This window comes from Rhinopithecus roxellana, chromosome 14 (assembly GCF_007565055.1).
Source record: "Rhinopithecus roxellana isolate Shanxi Qingling chromosome 14, ASM756505v1, whole genome shotgun sequence".
Taxonomy (NCBI): domain Eukaryota; kingdom Metazoa; phylum Chordata; class Mammalia; order Primates; family Cercopithecidae; genus Rhinopithecus; species Rhinopithecus roxellana.
The window spans coordinates 31,811,836-31,829,445 of NC_044562.1; the positions used below are offsets into that span (position 1 = coordinate 31,811,836).

General features: G+C 51.4%; 1 protein-coding gene across 15 annotated transcripts in view; it reads left to right on the top strand.

Moving 5' to 3' along the window:
- The window catches only part of TNS1 (tensin 1), a 206,078-nt gene extending 188,679 nt beyond the window's left edge, over positions 1-17,399 (top strand). For 12 of the 15 annotated variants that reach the window (XM_030916312.1, XM_030916314.1, XM_010360203.2 and 9 more), the window contains 9 exons: positions 316-402; positions 1,497-1,628; positions 2,005-2,097; positions 2,867-2,944; positions 4,992-5,063; positions 5,318-5,486; positions 6,386-6,454; positions 6,915-6,947; positions 12,545-17,399. In XM_030916312.1, coding sequence (XP_030772172.1) covers positions 316-402; positions 1,497-1,628; positions 2,005-2,097; positions 2,867-2,944; positions 4,992-5,063; positions 5,318-5,486; positions 6,386-6,454; positions 6,915-6,947; positions 12,545-12,689 — 878 coding nt within the window. In that variant the 3' untranslated portion in view covers positions 12,690-17,399. Of the gene's footprint in view, positions 1-315; positions 403-1,496; positions 1,629-2,002; positions 2,098-2,866; positions 2,945-4,991; positions 5,064-5,317; positions 5,487-6,385; positions 6,455-6,914; positions 6,948-12,544 lie in introns of those variants that run through there. The other 3 variants (XM_030916313.1, XM_030916317.1, XR_004053163.1) reach the window with 2 other exon arrangements.
- Positions 17,400-17,610: the final 211 nt, after the last annotated feature.

A 17,610-nucleotide genomic window follows, 5' to 3' on the forward strand; every position in this document is an offset into this window, starting at 1 on the left:
GTTTCTTGTGGCCGCCAGCATCCTTGGTGTCCCTTGGCATGTAGACGCATCACCCCAGTATCTGCCTGCACCTTCCATGGTGCTCTCCCCTGTGTATATCTCTGTCTACTCTCCTTGTAAGGACACCAGGCCTACAGGCATACTGGATTAAGGCTCACCCTAATCCTGCGTGACCTCATCTTAATTTGTCTACATCTGCAAAGACCCTATATCTAAATAAGGTCAAATTCACAAGCACTGGGGTCAAGACTTTGATGTATGTTTTGGGCGAACACAATTTAACCCATAACACTTTCGTCCCTTCTCCTGCTTTAGACAACAGCCCGGAGACACGGGCTAAAGTGAAGTTTGTCCAGGATACTTCTAAGTATTGGTACAAGCCTGAGATCTCCAGGGAGCAGGGTGAGTGCTGGGCTCTGTGGTCCATCAGAGGTCATAGCTGGCTGAGGCCTCCTGTGTCTTCCCTGGGCAAGGAACAGAGGCAAATTCAGTCCTCTTTGTAGCAGGGGGTCATCACAGAGGGGGCTGGGGTTGAAGTTAGATAGTAGGAAGCACTTCCCGCAGTGAAGTGTGGGAACACAGAAGCAGTGGTTGTAGACACTTCTTGGAAGGGTTCTTAAAAACAGCAAAGCCTTGGTTTTCCTGGGCAAAGTAAAAGGTCTGCCAAGATAACATGAAACTTTAGCTCTCTGTCTGCCTCATGTGGGAGGATTTTGCATTTTACAGAGAGAGAGAACAAAGTTGGGAATGTGGGAATGATTCTCAGGGGAAGCCTGTCTGGGTGTGGGACAGGGGTCAGCAACGGCAACCCGTGGGTCAAATCTGGATGCTGCCTGCTTTTGTAAATGAAGTTTTATTGGGGCGCACCCACATCTGCTGGCTTGCATCCTCGCTGTGCTGCTGTCCTGCTGCAGTGGCAGTGTGGAGTAGTTGTAGCAGAGGCTGCATGGCCTGCGAAGCCTGAAGTATTTACTCTCTGGCCATTTACAGAGTAAGTTTGCCAGCTGGGTGTAGTGGCGCACACCTGTAATCCCAGCATTTCAGGAGGCCAAGGCAGGGGGATCGCTTGGGGCCAGGAGTTGAAGACCACACAGGGCAACATAGTGAGATCCTGAATCTACAAAAAAAAGAAAAAAGAAAATTAGCCAGGCAAAATGGCACATGCTGAACAGTGGCCTGTGGTCCCAGCTACTGGAGAGGCTGAGGTGGGAGGATCCCTTGAGCCCAGGAGGTCCAGGCTGCAGTGAGCCATGATTGTGCCTGCATGCCAGGCTGAGTGACAGAGTGAGGCCCGGTCTCACAAAAACAAAAAACCCAACAGAATAAGTTTGCCAACCAGAGTACAGGAAGACCCTTAGGAGTAGTTAAATTCTAACTTCAAAGAACGTTGTCTCACCTAAGAAAGAACAAAAGTCGGTAGGCTCAGTGAGACTTAAGTAAAACTAGTGCCACCAATGTCTTGCTTCCTCCCCTCTCCTTGTCCCTTCCCCATGCAGCCATCGCACTCCTCAAGGACCAGGAGCCGGGGGCCTTCATCATCCGTGACAGTCACTCCTTCCGAGGCGCCTACGGGCTGGCCATGAAGGTGTCTTCACCACCTCCAACCATCATGCAGCAGAATAAAAAAGGTAACCTCATCTCCCAGAACGGGGCTCAGGACAAGGTGAGCTTTACAGTTGCTAAACCTGGAGGTGCTGGAGGGACCCAGGGTGCTGTGCAGGACCCTAACTCTCATCAGACTCTTCGGAAGAGGGTGTCTTGGGCTTGGCGATGGTTGGGGTCAAAGATGGGGAAAGCAGGAGATTGGGTGCCTGCCATGTGTTTCCTGAGGGGTGGGAGAGCAGCAGAGGGCTCTGCAGTCCGTGGGGCTCCAGTCACGTTCTCTCTTCGGCCATTTCTCCCATCTTGGCCCTGCATACTGCAGAAGTTTTGAAGCAGTCTTGGGAGGTGGTGGGAGGAAGCCATGGGAAGGGACTGAGCCTCATTTCTTTCTCTTTGTCCTAGGAGACATGACCCATGAGCTGGTCAGGCATTTTCTGATAGAGACCGGCCCCAGAGGAGTCAAGCTCAAGGGTTGCCCCAATGAGCCAAACTTCGGTGAGCTGTCCCTGCTGCCCCCGTCTCTACAGTCTGGCCTGAGTCTTGGCCCTGTCCTGGGTTCCTCCAGGGGTCTGACCCCAAGTTCTTTCTGACAGGCTCTGCCAGCCACCCTTGTCGTAAATTCCACAGAGAAAATGAATGGAGGCTTGTCTCCCTCTGCAGTGCGGCTCCTAATTCTGCCAAACTGCATTCTGTATTTGTCCTACCCAGCTGGGACTTGTTCTCATTATAACTGGAGTAACAATAGTAAAATCAGCTGCCTTAATTGACCACCTACCATGTGAATGTCACTGTCCCAGCACCTTCTATCACGTCTGGCCTCACAACCATCCTGTTTGGTAGGGGTCATCCTCCCTAATAGGGAGGAATTGACACATGAAAAAATGAGAGTCATCAAAGTTACACTTACCTGAGAACCAACAGGTGAGATGTGACTGAGCTGGGATTGGATCCCACAATTCTCTGATCCTTCTGCCCTGTTCTCAGAGGAGCCCCAGTAACTGGGGCGAGTTAGGAGCAATGTTAGGAGGAACTTTCTGCAAAGGAAAGTTGTTAGGTAACTTTATGACTGCTGGAGTGAACCTTGGGAATCTTCTCTTTTGGATCTTGTTAAACAAGAGGGTGTGAATTTTCAGCTTTGTTGGTGGATTGAGGTAGAGTTAACAAAGAAATGGAAGATCGTGTGTATCGGGATGAGGGTGAGGTGGAGGTTTCCCCTCTGACTTCCAGTATCGCTGCCCCTGACGTGCTGTCTGCTTCCCTGCAGGATCGCTGTCTGCCCTTGTCTACCAGCACTCTGTCATCCCATTGGCCCTGCCTTGCAAGCTGGTCATTCCAAATCGAGGTAGGAACGTGAGACTCTTGGCTCACCACCCACACCTTTGAGCTGGCCCCCATCATGTCTTGATCCTGCCAGCCACTCTGGACATGGGCCAGGGCTGGAGGACACACATCATTTTACCAATCTGGAGAAACTCAAAAATTACTCTCCTTTTTTTCCTATTAAAAAAGAAGAAAAAAATTATGAAAAAGCTTGACTCAAGGAACATACATAAATGGACTTGCCAGATTATTCAGGAAAACCCTCTGTGTGAAGAAATTCATATGGAATCTTCAGACCACGTGTCATCCCAGGGATGACAGGAGACAGGAGAAGTAGGGGACAGGAGACATGTCCTGGAGGATGAGATGGGCGTCTGGGGAAGAGAGCGGGGAGGCAGACTGAGGTACTGGGGGGTTGGTCTGGATGGAGAGGAGAGAGCAGCCTCAGGAAAGGGAAGGCAGTGCCTCGATGTCGCTGGATTTTCTAATCTGTGTGCTGGGAGGGTGCTCCCTGACTGAGGGGACGCTGAGCTGTTAGGGAAGAGCAAGTCCTCTTTTGATTGTGGGAAGTTGGAATGGACTCCAAGAGCATGAGGACATGCAGGATGAGAATTTGAGTGAGATGGCAGGGCTGGGGAGGGGGTGTTCAGCTTCTCTCATGGAGGCGCATCAGCCCTGGAGCATGGCAGGTGGGCACCTGGAACTCCTCCCAGCATAGGCCTCTATTGCCCAGCCCTCAGAGACACAGGGCTCACCTGAGGGTCATTGGCCTCACCCCCGGTGCAAGGTCTCAGAACTGGGAGCTGGGCTGCCTTCTCCCCACTCTCTCTGTTCAACAATAGGACCTTCAGAAGCACTCCTAGGCTGTGGCCCTAGGATTTTTTCTAGTCTTTCTTGGAGCTCCTGGGGCTATGCCCACACATAACACCTCTAGTATTTTTGGACAATTTCTATTTATCCAATTCAGTTCATTGAACTATTAATGGTAATGGACCAACATTATTAGCTTATAAGTTCAAATACAACTTAAATAGCACTATTAACCAATGACACAATTCAGACGTGAATTGAATTATATTCCTATGGAATTTACCATAGTAGTTCAGCAATTAAAAAACTGTTTAATATTTAGATTGTATAAACCTGTCGTTTTCGAAGTATGGGCCTAGACCGACAGCATCAGCATCTCCTGGGGACTTGTTAAAAATGCAAATATTGGCTGGGCATGATGGCTCATGCCTATAACTTCAGAACTTTGGGAGGCTGAGGTGGAAGGATTGCTTGAAGTGAGGCATTCAAGACCAGCCTGGACAAGATCAGAAGACCCTGTTTTTACAGAAGAGTAAAAAAATTAGCCAGGCATGGTGGCTCATGCCTGTAGTCCCAGCTACTCTGGAGGCTAATGTGGGAGAATCCGCTAAAGCCTGGGAGTTTGAGGCTGCAGTGAGCTGTGATCACGCTACTGCACTCCAGCCTGGGTGACAGAGCAGGATTTTGTTTAAAAAAAAAAAATTATCTACCATGTACAATGTGATGTTTTGATAAATGCATACATTGTGGGTTAAATCAAGCTAATATGTCCATCACTCAATTCTTATTAACATTGGAATTAGAGTTATGCTGGATCAATGGTTTAATGAATTAGGGAAATTAGAGGATTTATTGACCTACACAAAGATATATCAATGCAAAACAATAACAGCAATGCCAATTGTCACTTGAAGGCTTGCTTTATGTTAAGCACTGGCTAAATTGTACATGGAATCTCTCAAAAACCCAGTGACATGGGTACCATGATCATCTTCTTCGTTTTATAGATACTTAGTAAGTGCTGGGGTGAGAGTTTGAGCCCAGTTCTGCTGGACTCCAGAGCTCACAACCAGTGTGCTGGCTGCTTAGAGCAATCATCAAACATTCAGACTGAGCCTAACTCAGGGCTGACTGCCATGTTCTGGTATGAAAAGCAACGTCCCTTGCACCAAAGAGTTGCAGAGCTCACCTTCAGCCCAGCCAAACTTGTGCTTCTTTCCAGCTCTAGGGTTTTAATTCCTACTGAATTTTTGTCTCAGACCCCACAGATGAATCGAAAGATAGCTCCGGCCCTGCCAATTCAACAGCAGACCTGCTGAAACAAGGGGCAGGTGAGTGGTCACCTGAAACTACCCATGCCCAGGCCTTCCTTTCTGCCTTCCTGCCCTGATCCCTCCTGCAGATGCAGGCTGGAGGTCTCTCCAGGCCCAAATGTCTCCGGGAAGATCACATTTCTATGTGCAGATGCCTTGGCTCAAGGCTAGCCTGAAATTTATCTGCTACCTTCTCCCTGAAGAATGGATCTGGGTTAATGTCCTCACCCACCCCAGCTCCCATGACTCCCCCTTGGGTTGGTTTCTTCCAGCCTGCAATGTGCTCTTCGTCAACTCTGTGGACATGGAGTCACTCACTGGGCCACAGGCCATTTCCAAAGCCACATCTGAGACACTGGCTGCAGACCCCACGCCAGCTGCCACCATCGTTCACTTCAAAGTCTCTGCCCAGGGAATCACTCTGACTGACAACCAGAGAAAGTAAGACTCCCCTGCCTGCTCTTGGGTGGGGTTCTCCTTCCTGTGACCCATCTGTTCATCCATGTACCCATCCATTTACCAATTGATTAATTCCTTGCACCCAACTGCTCATCTACCCTCCTGTCCATCTATCTTGCATCTACCTCCCATCTACCCAGCTACTTATCCATCCATGCATCCATCCATGCATCCATCCATGCATCCATGCATCCATCCATCCATCCATCCATCCATCCATCCATCCATGCATCTATCCATCCATCCATGCATCCATCCATCCATCCATCCATCCATCCATCCATCCATCCATCCATCCATCCATGCATCTATCCATCCGTCCGTCCATCCATCCATCCATCCATCCATCCATCCATCCATGCATCCATCTATCCATCTATCCATCCCTGCATTTATTCATCCCTCATCTATTCCTGACCACCCATTTTTCCCTTCATCCATCTATATCTCCATCTATCCATCCACCCATTCATCCATCCTTCTGTGAGAATTTGCCAGCATTGCGTATATGGCTATAAATACAACTGATAAAAAGGACCTGCTTTCTAGGAGTACAACTCATCCACTTTAACTCTCTCCTAACAGTGTCCCCGGCCTCTTTGCTTCTTCTTCCAACCCCTCCCCACATTTCCTATTCCTCAGTGCCAGTTTCTTCCTTTCCCAGCCCCTGGCATTTGGGATGATTCTATGGCATATCTGTCTCTGTACATTGCTTAGGTTGCCAGTGTCAGCAGCTCAGGCCATCTTGCTCATAAGAGAGAGGTTTTGTGGACCTGTGATAGCCACAGACGGTGGAAGGGTGGCCTGACCTGCTGGTGGAAGGAGGGGAAAAGCAGCCCCTTCAGCACTCATTCTCTGTTTATCTGATGTCTGTGCTGCAGGCTCTTTTTCAGACGCCACTACCCCCTCAATACTGTCACCTTCTGTGACCTGGATCCACAGGAAAGAAAGTAAGTCTCTTGCACACAGCTTCCCTCCCACACAGCTCTCTAACACTGATGTTTGTGTGGGTGCATGCATGTGCATGTGCGTGTGTGTGTGCATGTGTGTACATTCTCCATTCAGCTGGAAGTTCTGCCCATGTGTGAGTAATCGTGTTGGGCATCTTTTGAGTCTTTCCCGCTATAGATATGGGGACTCTCCTAGGGACTCAGTGCCCATGGCCACCCCTTCTGTCATGCCCTGACCCTGAACCTGCCTCTCCTCTCCACGATGGGGAGAGCCCCTCAGGAGGCAGGCTGCAGTGTTCTCTCCACCTTGAATGCATCTCTGTGTGAGCTTGGGCAGCTCCTGTGCCCTGGGAATGGGGAGTCGGTCCCCTGCCTTCCTGCAGAAGGTCTGGGTGTGTGTGGGGCTGGGCTCTAGGGAGAAAGTACGGTGATTTACCCTAAGTCCACTTTCTCTCCACAGGTGGATGAAAACAGAGGGTGGTGCCCCTGCTAAGTAAGTGTGACTTCTTACCCCCACCCAGCAGGCTGGCCTTTGTACTTCACAGCGAGGGAAGCACGGGGCACGTGTAGAAACCGGGGCCAGGGGTAGGGAAGGAGCAGCAAAAATCTTTGTGCCAAGGTCACTCAGCTTCCAAGTGAAGCTTGACCAGGCATACAGGCCTTTTGCCTTGTCCTTCCTCCAGGCCAGAGGCCCAGCCTCTGGTCTAGCCACCTTCACTCTCCCAGGGTCAGAAGCAGCAGGGATGGCAGGAAGTGGACAGAAAACAGAGTCTCATTGGAAGCAATGGAAGTGGGGCAGGGGTTGCTTACATGATCTTTTCTGCCCCAATTCTAGCTGCCTTTATTCTTGTTCTTGCTTTTTTGGGCTTTCCTGTGAGTCTTGTGGCCGAGCAAGATAGCCTTACTAGAATGTGGAGCCCAGAAGGTCTGAATTCTGGGGACGGCCTGGGACCTTTGGGTGGATTCCTCCCACCCACGTGTCTAGTGGACACGTCCTAGGGGCCTCCAAGGAACTCAGATCCTGCTTGGGTCTCTGACCCTGCCCTCAGGAGGCCCATTGGCACAGCAGATAAGATAGATGTCTAAATAGCACTAAGATGCTTCTGTGAATTTCAAACTGTGTTCTAAGGATCCTAGTATCCTTGGATTGCACCTGGTGTTCAGAAGGGAGGGAAAGCTCTGCTGCTCGTTGCAGTTGTCTATCAGTAGGAACTAGGGTTTCTCACAATCACAAAACCAAAACAAAATATAGGCATAACCTGGGGTCTGAAGCTGACATGAGACTGTCACTATGATCTGTCATCCACTTTTCACTTTGTCAGGATTATTCCAACAACCCTATTATCCTCACTGATTGACTTTATAATAGGTAAATGTCATGCATTTGGATCGCTGTTTATTGCTGTAAAATACTGCTTTCACCTTTATACATGCCACCTTCATACAAGGTTGCTTTAGAAAAACAAAACGTTCACTGTTAAAAAATATGTCAGTTGCAAGGGAGGGAGAGGCAGCAAGAGAGTTCAGCTTACATCTGGGGAGCTCATGCAAGAGAACACATTAGCACCTCAGAGAGGTGGAAAGAGCAGATATTTAAGGATGGGTCTTCAAAGACAGGTTCAATTTGGACAGGTCAAAATGAGAATGGGAGTAGGAGGGACTATTTCAGGGGAGGGGCCTCATGGCCACCAGACTGCAGGCTCCTTGAGGGAAGGGCCATGTCTGGCACACGGGGAGGCTGGTAAATATTTGTTGAGTGAAGAAATGAGAGAACGGAGGCTGGAAGAGCAGAGGCAGGAGGAGGCTAGTGAGGATGCCTCAGTCCGAATGAATGGACTGACTAGTCTATCACATGGTCAGTGATGGTGGCTTAGGAGAGGCCATGTGGGATGGTAGGGCTCAGCCCTGTCCAGGCTTCATAGGGTCATCAGTGCTTTGAGTCCCTGCATCTCCCATGTCTCTGCTGGCCACGGCGGCAGGCTGGAACTTCGTGTTTGAAGGTGCTTGTGCTCACTCACCACAGGGCCCTGCGAGGGGAGAGGGTCAGGGACAGAAGGGAGCTGGGCCCCCAAGCCTGGAAATACCTCTTTTCCTCCTTCAGGAGCTGGTTTTGAGTTGAGCCTCCTGCTGAAGAGGCTTTGATGGGTGGGGCAGAGGCCGCAGGGAGAGGCTGAGCAGGGCAGTGGGCTAACAGGGAATCGTGACAGGGACAAGGCGAGGCCAGCCAGGGATCTCAGGTGCAAAATTCAAGGAGATGTTAGCTCTTGGGATCTTGCAAGGGCTCCCTCCTGCCCTTAGGGGCTGAGGCTTCTTGCCTGGATCTATTCCTTGTGGCAGATGACAGGATTGGTCTATTGCGGGAGCCTGGGAGCCACAACTGAAAGGAATATCAGGGGAGGGCAGGCTCGGTGCTCCAGTCAGGTGCAGTTGCTGGGTCTCCGTCCTGGTAGACACCCACAGCCAGAGCTGGCATGCTTCCTCCCTCTGCCAGGATCACCCCCACCCCTTCTCAGGGTCTGAGCCAGCCAGGAAAGGCAGATGCTGGGGGCTGCCCTGTGGACCCCAGCTCCCTGCTCCACCTGGGCATTACCCCAGACCTTTGGCCCTGTTGCTCCCGGCCCCTGAAACAAGGCTGGGGGAGCACAGCTGTAGGAAATGCAGGATTGTGTGTGTGTGTGTGGGGGGGGTGCGTATATGTTGTGTTTGTGTGTGTATTGTTTGGCGTGTATATGTTGTGTATGTGTGTGGCCTGTGTATGTATGTATGCATGGTTATGCATGTATGTGGTATGTGTGTGTGTGGTGGTATGTGTGGTGTGTGCAGTGGTGTGTGTGTGTGGTGTGTGCATGTGATGTGTGTGATGGTGTATGTGTGTGGTGATATGTGTGTTGTGTGTGTGTGATGGTGTGTATGGGTGTGAGGGTGTGTATATGTGTGGTGGTTTGTGTGGTGGTATGTGGGTGGTGTGTATGTGTGTGGTGTGTGTGCGTGGTGGTGTGATGGTGTGTATGTGTGTGGTGGTTTGTGTGGTGGTATGTGGGTGGGGTGCATGTATGTGGTGGTATGTGTGTGGTGGTGTGTGTGTGGTGTGTGTGATGGTGTGTATATGGTGGTGTGTGGTGTGTGTTGGTGTGTGTGATGGTGTATATGTGTGTGGTAGTGTGTGTGGTGTGTGTGGTGTTATGTGGGTGGTGTGTGTGTGGCAGTGTGTGTGTGGTGTGTGTACGTGGTGGTGTGATGGTGTGTATGTGTGTGGTGGGTTTTTGTGTGGTAGTATGTGGGTGGTGTGTATGTGTGTGGTGGTGTGTATGTGTGTGGTGGTGTGTGTGGTGTGTGATGGTGTGTATGTGTGTGTGTGGTGTGTGTGGTATGTGGGTGGTGTGTGTGTGGTGTGTGTGGTGGTGTGTATGTGGTGGTATGTGGGTGGTGTGGTATGTATATGGTGTGTGTGTGTGGTGGTGTGTGATGATGTGATGAGTGTGGTGGTGTGTGTGCTGTGTGTGATGGTATGTGTGTGGTGGTGTGTGTGTGTGGTAGGTGTGTGTGTAGTGGTGTGTGTGGTGTTATGTGTGTGGTGTGTATGTGTGTGGTGCTGGGTGGTGTGTATGTATGTGGTGTGTGTGTGGTGGTGTGTGATGGTGTGATGAGTGTGGTGGTGTGTGGTGTGTGTGATGGTGTGTATGTGTGTGGTGGTATGTGTGTGGTGTGTGTCTAGTGGTGTGTGTGTGTGTGTGTGCTGTGTGTGTGTGGTGGTATGTGTGTGATGGTGTGTGTGTGTGATGGTGGTGTGTATGTGTGTGGTGTGTATGTGTGCGATGGTATGTGGGTGGTGTGTGTGTGGGGGTATGTGGGTGGTGTGTGTGGTGGTGTGTGTTGTGTGCTGTGTGTGTGTGGTGGTATGTGGGTGGTGTGTATGTGTGTGGTGGTGTGTGTGGTGTGTATGTGTGTGGTAGGTGTGTGTGGTGGTGTGTGTGTGGTGTGTGTGTGGTGGTATGTGATTGTGTGTGGTGGTGTGTGTGGGGTGTGTATGTGTGTGGTGGTATGTGGGTGGTGTGTATGTGTGGTGGTGTGTGTGGTGTGTATGTGTGTGGTAGGTGTGTGTGTGGTGTGTGTGCTGTATGTGTGTGGTGGTATGTGTGTGATGGTGTGTGTGTGTGGGGTGTGTATGTGTGTGGTGGTATGTGGGTGGTGTGTGTGGTAGGTGTGTGTGTGGTGCTGTGTGTGATGGTGTGTGTGTGTGTGGTGGTGGTGGTATGTGTGTGATGGTGTGTGTGTGGTGGTGTGTGTGGGGTGTGTAGGTGGGTGGTGTGTATGTGTGTGGTGGTGTGTGGTATGTGTGTGGTAGGTGTGTGTGTGTATGTGTGTGATGGTGTGTATGAGTGTGGTGGTGTGTGGTGGTATGTGTGTGATGGTGTGTGTGTGGTGGTGTGTATGTGTGCGGTGGTGTGTGGTGTGTATGTGTGTGGTAGGTGTGTGTGTGGTGTGTGTACTGTATGTGTGTGTGGTGGTATGTGGGTGGTATGTGTGTGGTAGGTGTGTGTGTGGTGCTGTGTGGTGGTATATGTGTGATGTGTGTGTGGTGGTGTATGTGGGGTGTGTATGTGGGGTGTGTATGTGTGTGGTGGTGTGTGGTGTGTATGTGTGTGGTAGGTGTGTGTGTGTATGTGTGTGGTAGGTGTGTGTGTGGTGGTGTGTGGGGTGTGTATGTTTGTGGTAGGTGTGTGTGTGGTGTGTGTGATGGTGTGTATGAGTGTGGTGGTATGTGGGTGGTGTGTATGTGTGTGGTGTGTGTGGTGTGTATGTGTGTAGTAGGTGTGTGTGTGGGGGGGTGTGTGTGCTGTATGTGTGTGTGGTGGTATGTGTGTGATGGCGTGTGTGTGGTGGTATGTGTGGGGTGTGTATGTGTGTGGTGGTATGTGGGTGGTATGTGTGTGGTAGGTGTGTGTGGTGGTATGTGTGTGATGGTGTGTATGAGTGTGGTGGTGTGTGGTGGTATGTGTGTGATGGTGTGTGTGTGGTGGTGTGTGTGGGGTGTGTATGTGGGTGGTGTGTATGTGTGTGGTAGGTGTGTGTGTGTATGTGTGTGGTAGGTGCGTGTGTGATGGTGTGGTGGTGTGTGTGATGGTGTGTATGAGTGTGGTGGTGTGTGGTGGTATGTGTGTGATGGGGTGTGTGTGTGTGTGTGGTGGTGTGTGTGGGGTGTGTATGTGGGTGGTGTGTATGTGTGTGGTAGGTGTGTGTGTGATGGTATGTGTGTGATGGTGTGTATGAGTGTGGTGGTGCGTATGGCACACAGCGAACAACCGAATCCCGCTTTGCTAACTTTAGCTGCCCTGGTCCTGCGGTAGGGAGAAGGGATTCCATTGGAATCTCCAGCTGTCCTCATTTCCCCATCTCGCTCTAATTAGCAACATGCTGGCTGGGAGGGGGCCTGAGCTCACATTCTGTTCTCTGCCCTCATATTTTTAACTCTGTTTTGCAAAGAGAACACTGGGTCACTCCAGTCCTGCGGGTAGGGGTGGGGAATGGGTGTGGGGTCCACCTTCCCTTTTTATTTTCTGGCTTCCAAAGTTCTTAAGCCCAGGAAGAATAAGTGTGTGTGTGAAGAGGTGTGAACTACTTGACCTTTGTCTCCCTGACTTTGTGGTGTCTGAGGAGGCCGAGCTCTTTGCAGGCAGACAGCACTTTCCTGATTGGCATACATGTTGTGTGTCAGAACAGTCAGTAGGGGTAGGGCTGGGATGGGCGGGGAGAGGCCTGTCTAGGAATGTTCCCATTTTATTTTGGTCTCCTCCCCACCCCTCACTATCCAGCTTTGTCAGTCCCCTGCAGCTTCCCTCGCACCCCTCCAAGGGGGATTTCTGCCCATCCTTAAACAAGGCGGGACACTGTTTCCAGGCCTTGGCTTGCGGTCAGGGGAGTGCACAGAGGATTCTCTTCTGTGCCTCTCCGAGTCCCTGATGCTGAGGCTTACTGGAGGGATGGGGGAGAGAGGCTGGCCTGAGACCAGCTTGCTCACCGGGGCTGCTGTCTACCTCCTGGGGTTCCATTTGCCCTCCCCTCATGCCCATTGCCCTCTCCTGCCTGCAGGCTCTTCGGCTTTGTGGCCCGGAAGCAGGGCAGCACCACGGACAATGCCTGCCACCTCTTTGCTGAACTTGACCCAAACCAGCCGGCCTCTGCCATCGTCAACTTTGTCTCCAAGGTCATGCTGAATGCCGGCCAAAAGAGATGAACCCTGCTGCTTGCCCAGGGCCAGTGCCTTGGGGAAGGGGCGCGTGGGGAGGGGACCCATGAATCCTGACCACTCTTGAACCCAGAAGGAGGACTTTGGGCCAATTTCGGAGGAGAGAAGAAAGTGCAACGTGGGGAGAGGGAAGTGAATTGCAGAGGGGAGGGGGAAGAGAGAGAGAGAAAGAGGGAAAGCAAAAGATGGAGGAGAAGAACTTGGATTCCCCTGGGTAGATGGAAACTGCAAAAACCCAAAGCCTCCAAAACTAACCAGGTCCGCCTAACACCCCCTCCCTACCCTGAGAAGACGGATGTCCTCAAAAGAGAAGGAACAAACCTCCTTGGGAATCCACAATTTTTGGGGGGTGGATGGAAAAGCTCTGTCTCCTTAACTCAACTGCTTTGCAAGGGGAAATCAAGCTGGGTGAATCTTTTTCTGGCCACCTGTAGGGTAGGTTGTCAAACCAAACAGTCACCGTGAGACATCAAGTGGCAGAACTTGTTTGCTTGAAAGTATCTCAGACCTAAGGCACCTCAGGTCTCTTTGCTGTGCCTTCACTATATTGTCGTGTGGGTGTGTGTCTGCACCCACATCCTCACACATTGATCTAGTTCTGCCTTTATCCACTCGAATTATAAACAGCTCGGCTTGTCCTTGTCCCATGTGTTTGTAGACACACATGCATATTGTCCAAAGATTAGGGTTGGCGGTGGCAGGGCAGCAGGGGAGGGACAAACAACCAAGCTGTGGGTGGCAGAGGCTCTCTCCCGGTGCCTGCACCTGCACTCTAGTGGCCCTGGGTGCCGCCAGACCCTTCTCCTCTGCAAAGACCCCAGCAGGAGTGGGAGGGTCTGCAATGGCATCACCCTGTCCCGCCTTGGCCAGAAGGCTGGAGCTTTGGTTTGAGGAGGTAGAAATATGTGTGTCCATACGAAGAGATCTGTCAGAACAGGCAGCTGTTGAGCCCAGAGTGTCTTCCCCAAGGCCTGTGGCTCAGCAGCAAGGAAGGCAATTTGCTCCTGCTGGGGTCCTGGACTCTGCCTTAGCTGCCACCTCTCAGCCCTGTTCTTGGGTTTCATGCCCCAGGACCAGCCTTAATCAGACCTGCTTACCTGCATGATGCCTTTTCAGGGGCTGGGGATTGAGCCTTCCTGCTCTGCCCAGCCCTGTTCTATTCTGCAGGGTCCCTGTGTTGGAATTCACCCTGGGGAACCTGCTTCCTGCTCAGTGAGGCTCAGGGGAGAAACCTGGAGTCCTTATCCTCCCCTCTGTAAGTGTTTTAGGGTCTGGCTTTTGCAGGCACCCTCTGACCTCAGCAGAGCTCCTGGGGCTGCTACCTGTACACCGTATCACCTACCTACAATGCCAAACCTCGCTGTCACCCTTTCTGCCTTGGTTTCCCCAGCTGAGCCACACTGCCCATGCAGCAGAGGGCAGAAGGCTTGCACTTGGGCCAAAGGGCCTAAGGTCCACTGGACAGTTGGGAAGACACCTGACCACCATTTAAGGACTCTAAGCCAGAATGGAAAATTCACCAGGACTCCATTCTTAAGCCTATGGGGGTCCCCTAGAGAAAGGCATTGTACTGATATATAAATATTATATAATATATACATGAGACATACTGACAGAATCTGTAAGCTAATAAAATGTAAGAAAAGGCTAAAAAAAGAATAGGTAAATTGACAAGAAGTATTTATTGTTTTTCCATATTGCTTTATTGCCTTCCCTGGGTATAAACCAATTCCTATCCCTTTTTACATATGTAAGTAAAGCCTGAAGTGTAGGGAGCCTTTGTTCTTGGAGCAGCCAGGGTCTCCTTGCCCTGGCCTTGGCCTTCCCTAGACTGTGTGGGGCTCAGCATTGGGAGGGGTTGCATATGTTCCACCCTTTGGCCCCATTACTCTTCAGCAAGCCAGCGGCCCAGCAGTCAGCTCCCAGGATGGGTGGGGAGCTGTCCCTGCCTCTGCAGGCCTGAGTGAATGTGTGAGCATGCGGGGACATGGGTGTGTATGGCACACATAGGTGTGTGTGTGCCTTTTGTATTTTTTCTCCTCCAAGGAGCTGTGTCAGTGTGGACTTTCTATTTCAGGGAGTTGGAAAGGAGGGTGTCTGCAGAAGGTGGAGAGCAGAGGCAGAGGCCCCACCGGCCACCCCCTGCTTCCCAGAGTGAAACCTTGTGCCTGGTGACTGAAGTCCCTCCAAAGTGCTCTTTCTTCTGAGATATTCAAGCCAAATATCTGGGTTTCCCCCTCTCCTCATTCCCTAGCAAACCCCAGTTATCTCCCAAGATAGGAGATATTTCCCATCCCCTTCCTTTGTAAATATCTCATCTCCCACTGGACAGCCCAGGAGCCTCTTCCTGGCATGGATGTTCTGTCCATACTTGAGGCTGGGCGGTGTATCAGACCCTTCAAGCAGCCTGGCTGGTGCCCGGGACTGAGTCTGGGGTCAGCTTTCATAGTCGCTTTCCTCTTCCTCACCACCCACTGCAGCCCACCTTGCATGCATGACCAGCCCCTCCATTCCAGCCTGAGCTGTGTGTGCCCCTGCGGGAGGACCCGCTGATGCCAGAAAGCTGGTAACTCCCTCCCAGCATCCCTGCGGAAGGAGTCAGTTTCTGAGAGTGTGGCCTTTCAAGGTGAATGATGAGGAAGGGTTTCCCAGTCCCCACAGTGGCCCCACCTCTGGGCCCTGCACCAGAGCCCTCCTGTGTCACAGGGAGCTGTGCAGCAATGTACACACCTACGCGCACACACCACTCCACGCACACACCACTCCGCACTGCAGTATATTCTTGCCAAAGATTTCCTTTAAAAGAAAGCACTTTCACTAATTATTATTTTGTAAATGTTTATCCTCTTCTGTCTTCTCCCTCCCTCAATCTATTTTACTGTTGTTTATTGTTGAATCTGTGTGTCAGCCAGGAGAGCACTGTCTGGCCTTGAACATGGGCTGGGATGGGAAAGGGTCTGGGAGAAGATGGGCAAGAAAAAGCTGGGGAGTCATGGCCATCGCAGCGACGCAGACCCCAGCAGGCTCAGTCCCGTGCTGCAGCCAGCTGTCCAGCTGGATGTCTGGAGGGAAGAGGGCAGAGGAGGGTCACGTCCTTTCAGCTGGGGGAGGGGCCCAGTACGTCCTTTCAGCTGGGGGAGGGGCCCAGTGAGCTCCATGTGGCTCTTTGCCAAGGGGAGCAAGAGGGAAGGACTGGGGGAGAAAACAATGGAGAGGGGACCAGAGAAGGAAAACAGGGAGGAAGTGAGCAGTTTGATCAGCCCGCTAGCATGGTGTTCTGGCTCTCTTATTTAGCCAGGCACTTGAGGGACAGATACATCACATTCTAAGTTTGGGAAAGGCCTTTGAGCCACCTCATCTGAGCCTCTCCTCCAGTAGCTCTGAAAGCTGTGGACACCAATGGCCAGGATTCCTTCCCCCCTGGCTTTTGAGGCCCCCTGGGTCTTCCGAGACTGGCCAGGAGAGGGATGGAGGGGCCAGTGGTTGTGTGAGAGCAGGAGGGGCAGTCCTCCTGGACAAGTGTGATGCCCCTATAAAGGGCTCTCAAGAGGTTGGTGAGTAGGGGATTCTGCCTTGTTCTGATGAGCCTGCACAGGGGCTCCAGGGGAACATGCTGTCCAGGGAACACAGAAGGGTGGTGAGTGTGATCAAATCTAGTCTCACTCCCACTTTTTAGTCTCACTCTCACTTTTGTCCATCACTCCTGCCTCCTGCATCTTCTCCTACTTTTTTTTTTTTTTTTTTTTTTTCCAGTTTTAGGACCTGGGGAGATCATGTGAGTCAAGGGAGACACCCAATTCTGCCCCCACACTCGGGGTCCTCCAAGAGGTTAGGGGGCGGAGTCCCAGAGCAGCCCTTTACCCGAGGTCCAGGCCCTGGAATCCTGAGACTTGCGTTTCCTTGGCCAGTGGTAACACAGGACGTGTGTGTGCATGTGCAAGTGTGGATGTATGTATGTGCGTGTGTTTTGCTCATCTCTTTAGGGAACTTGGGGGTAGGGGTTGGAGGTGCTGGGCAATGGAACTTCAAGTTCAATGTTGCCCAGCAGTGAGGGGAATCAGGAGGTGAGGCCTGTAGGGCAACCAATTGGTGGAGTCTCAGCGATGGCCCAGGTGAGAAGTGGGCCACCCAGAGGGGCAGGGTGGGGGCCTCATCCCTCTTGGCCCCTCTGTCCTCAAATGTCCAAAATGTTGGAGGACCTCTGTTCATATCCCACGCCTGGGCTCTTGCCAGCAGTGGAGTTACTGTAGAGGGATGTCGCAAGCTTGTTTTCCAGTCAGTGTTAAGCCGTTTGAAACTCTCCTGTGTCTATGTTTGGTTTGTGCGCGTGTGTGAGAGCACATCAGTGTGTGCAGGCTGTGTTTCCCCATTTCTCTCCTCCCTTCAGACCCGTCATTCAGAACAAATGTAAGAAATCCCTTCTCACCACCCTCCCTGCCTCCCAGGCCCTCTGCGAGAGAAACAAGATCACCCAGTATCCTCCCCCACCCCAGCTGTGTATTTATATAGATGGAAATATACTTTATATTTTGTATCATCGTGCCTATAGCCGCTGCCACCGTGTATAAATCCTGGTGTATGCTCCTTATCCTGGACATGAATGTATTGTACACTGACGCGTCCCCACTCCTGTACAGCTGCTTTGTTTCTTTGCGATGCATTGTATGGCTTTATAAATGATAAAGTTAAAGAAAACTCTGTGCCGTTATATATCTGGGTTGTTTGGACAGGGGTCTGCCACATCTCTGGTGGGCAAAAAGGGGCCTCTTCAGAGATCCAGGTGGGCTTCAGCAATGCCTCTGGTGGACAGCTCAAATCCTCCCAGCGGCTTCCCCACCATCCGCATTGTGGTTCTGGTTCCATGTGTTTATTCATTCAGACTCTTTCAGCTGGAAGAGAAACTCAACTC